This window comes from Mus caroli, chromosome 2, assembly GCF_900094665.2.
Source record: "Mus caroli chromosome 2, CAROLI_EIJ_v1.1, whole genome shotgun sequence".
NCBI classification, from domain to species: domain Eukaryota; kingdom Metazoa; phylum Chordata; class Mammalia; order Rodentia; family Muridae; genus Mus; species Mus caroli.
This window is the reverse complement of record NC_034571.1, coordinates 47,352,017-47,355,901: the sequence shown is the minus strand read 5'-3', so window position 1 is coordinate 47,355,901 and position 3,885 is coordinate 47,352,017. Positions and strand designations below refer to the sequence as shown.

At 41.7% G+C, this 3,885-nt stretch overlaps 1 protein-coding gene across 1 annotated transcript in view; it reads right to left on the bottom strand.

Annotated features, from left to right (window-relative positions):
• Positions 1-2,203, bottom strand: part of Tnfaip6 (TNF alpha induced protein 6) — a 17,164-nt gene extending 14,961 nt beyond the window's left edge. The window contains exon 1 of the mRNA XM_021156824.1: positions 2,047-2,203. Coding sequence (XP_021012483.1) covers positions 2,047-2,140 — 94 coding nt within the window. The 5' untranslated portion in view covers positions 2,141-2,203. The remainder of the gene's footprint in view (positions 1-2,046) is intronic.
• Between the last annotated feature and the right edge of the window lie 1,682 nt (positions 2,204-3,885).

The window sequence follows — 3,885 nt, the reverse complement described above, 5'->3', positions numbered from 1 at the left end:
AACTCACTTTGTAGACCAGGCTGGCCTGGAACTCAGAAATCCGCCTGCCTCTGCCTCCCGAGTGCTGGGATTAAAGGCGTGCGCCACCACGCCCGGCGAAACTCTAACTTTTAAAAGATACATGTGTCTAAAACAATATTTTATTCATTTTTCTCTTCTGCCATTTAATTTTTAAAACTGAAAAAAGGGTTTTTTTTTGTTTTGTTTTGTTTTTGTTTTTGGAAATGACAACAGTGGACTGCCTTGTGCTGCTTTTTTTTGGGTGGGGGGAGTTAAGTAACCTTGGAGACATCACTACTTGAGCCTCAGTTTCTTCATCTAGAAAATGGGAACAATGATAGCAGTAGCCACCTATCAGGACCTTATATAGTATGCCTTTTGCAGATTCAGGAGGAAGACAGAAAATTATTGATCTTTGTCTTCAGTGTTCGAGACCCACATTGACTGATTTCTTATGTGTCTGTTCCTTTCTTGTTGAGTTGCCGTTAAAGAAATTAGAAGTCACAGAGTTCAAATGTCCTGTTCTTCACCGTTGTTACCAGATCCTTCCCTCTGAACCCAGCTCTCTTTTCTCCCTGAACAGTTTCTAATATTATATTGACCCAACCAACTGTAACCAATTTGTACTGGGCTGACTGGTCAGTAATTTGTCCCAGATTGAAGCATTTGACAGGGTCTCAAGCCTCTGTGGTGTGCTCCTCACAAAGGCTGGGCTCGCTTCACTCCACCTTCAGGGCAGAACTGCTTTTTACTCAGGTTTACATTTTTGTGCATACACATTCAAAACATTACAAAAACAATGACTTCAAATCACCCCAACCCAGGAGAATTTGACAGCCTTTCAAGATCTCCCCATATGACTTCAATTCCTACCAGCTTTATGGTGTTTCCCCATTTCTGACGAATGTGTCTGTATTACCTCAGTTGGATTTCATGCACACGTCTACCAAATTTCATTTTGACCAAATGGTCACACTGCGACTAGTTTCGGCTCAAGTTGGAAAAAGAGGCGGCAGGGCTGTGCATTTCAAATCCAGCTTGCTAATGAGATCCTCATGGCTGCAGTTTCTACCACAGAGAACACTGCTGAGAGGGGAAAATAGTCTACAGCCATGTGTTGCCTAGCAAGCAAAAAAACCAAGATCTAGGTTGATTTTGCTTTGTCTGTTTTTTTTTGTTGTTGTTGTTTTGTTTTGTTTTTTTATTCTGCACAAGAATAAGATGATCCCTCCAATAAGCAATCAAAAAATTTTCTCTACTAAATACAATAATGAACAAAATGTAGCATCCAACTTAAATGATAAGGATTCTAGTGTTGTTCTGAGTGCCATAATGGGAATTTTGAGTTTTCTGTGTTAATATTCATTTGTTGGTCTTTTGTTCATCTTCAGCGTTTAGCCCAAGTCATTCCTTACACTTAACAAAAACAGCAAAAAGAACTTTCCCCATTTAACCAAAGGTCTAGGAAAGTACTCCCGTGACAAAAAGAACCAAACCTGATGAACGTACTAAAAAGGACAAAGCATTTTCATCTTCTTTCCTGCACCAACCACACTCTAGCCTTGTTAGAACAGATGAAAGACAGAAGAGTTAAGCTGTACCCTGTAGCTCAGAGTCCACAGAGTTCAGAGATGCTGCAGGTCAGCATGCATCAACTCACCTGAAACCTTACTGCCAGTGCAGTGGAAAAACAAAACAACAAACAAAACAAAAACGTTATAGTAGTGTTTTAGTTCCATAAAGAGATACCCACCAGTCAGGGACCATATCTGCTTTGAAATCTTGAAATATATTTTTACAATGTTAGCACATCTTAACCTCTTTTTTGTTGTTGTTGAACAATACATTGTGTAAAAGGATAGCCTTCAATTTTAAAAGAAAACTTTCTTTGTTTAATGGCATGCCAGTCACTGTCTCTCTAAAAGTATTTTCCATGAAAACACCAGGCTTTGAACACACTAGAAAATTTCACTCCTTCCATTCAGTCCTCTATGATGTCAATGGATCGATATTCCCAACATGAAGTTCGCGAGTAAAGTTTCTTACCAAGCCATATGGAGTTATGAAAGATTCCATCCTTGAATCCCCATCCGTGAGCCTCTTCCCACAGCAAGACGCATAAGCAAAGGAGGACGACCATCTCTTCGGTTGCAGAGCCGGTTACAATGTCGGAGCTGCCCACAAGAAATTCTCAGAGCAGCGGCTGGAATGCGGCTGAAACATCTGGTTTCCACATCTTTTAAATAGTTTTTTTCGGCTGTGAGGTCAGCATGTATTCTCCAATGGCACTTTCCGTTGCGGAGTTACACAATTACTTCAGTGTCTGAAGCAAGCCCTCTGACTCATTTGCATTGGCAACCAGAACGGAGGGCGCGGGATGAGCATCTACGTTTTAAAGTCTCTTTCTCAGAAACAAGTTCGTTTATTTCTGTCAGTCACCAGCATTTTTCAGTTAGAAAGTTTGTGGAGTTTGGTGCAGATTCAGAAGCGGTTAAAAGAAAAAAAAAAAAAAAAAAAAAAAAAGCCGAACTCCAGCAGGATTCTCTGAGAAATCCTGAAGGTCCTGTTTGAATTGTTAATTTGGGGGTCTGTGACTTGACCCTAATCTTCGTGGTCTTGAGTGTGATAGTATCGCTTTAGTTTTTGCTATACATTGCCAAATAAGTCTGTGAAGATTTATAACAAAGGTGTATGTAGCTTGGCAAACCCAGCAAGGCAGACCCCCCCCCCACACCCCTCACCCCCCCACCCCCGGTAAATACACCAGTTTTGAGAAAAGGAACCCCCTTTGAGAGTCTTAGGACATTCTTGGACTATCCAAATATTTCGCTATGTAAACACAAGGCGTATTTTAAGTAGTTAGATACTAGCAGGTTTGAAGGACTCTTGCGGGGTGGGGGTTGGGGGATGGCTAGACCCCTCCTATCTAGGAGAGGGAGAGGGGGAGGGAGAGGGAGACAGCTCAGCGGTAGAGCATGCCTATAACATGTGTAAGATCCTAGGTCCAATCATCAGTACCAGGCAGACACAAAGATATACCATACCATCCTCTTTCCTGTCAGAATCCACACAAACAGGCTCATCAATCATTTGAACACCACAAAGCCTCTCAGAAAAAACATCTGTTAAAAAAAAAAGCCAAAAAGCAAACAAAACAAAACAAAACAAAACAAAAGCCCCATGCGGATTGTGGTAGTAGTATCTCTGAACCTTTTGGCTATTGTGTACTATTTCTTTTGTTGTTTTTTTGTTTGTTTGTTTGATTTTTGTTTCTTGGCAATAGGATCTCTATGTAGCCCTGGTTGTCCTAGAACTTGGCTATGTAGATGAAGTTGGGCTCGAACTCCCAGAGGTCAACCTGCCTCTGCCTCTATCTCTGCCTCCTGAGTGCTGAGATTAAAGGTGTGTGTCACCGGGGCATCTGTGCCACCGCGGCGGGCTCCCTCTCACCCTCGAGGGTGTGCTGTACTCGGTAGTGAGTATTGTATACATGCTGGTGCTTCTCCTGAGTTCTTTTGCCATCGCTCACAAGTTGCGGAAAGAAGGCACCAGTTAAAGATTCTGGTGACAGGTAGATGATGATGAAGTTAATGCAAATATGGCACAACTTCCCTAGATCCATTGAACTTGTTCGAAAATGATCAAAGTATGAGATGATGATCTGGGAAGGTCAGCGTGCCTTCCAGCCCCCTAAATTCTCCTTCCCCACAAAAATTCAAGACGCTTAGGTGATGTGTCTGCTCACATCACACTGTTATAAAGGCATTTCCTGATGTTGGTTGATAGGCACTTTATGTAGCTTTCCTTTTTCTTGCTGCTCAGTCTTTGCTACTTAGCGTCTCTATTCCTATTTAAAAACATATTTTTAGATTGTGTGTGTATGTG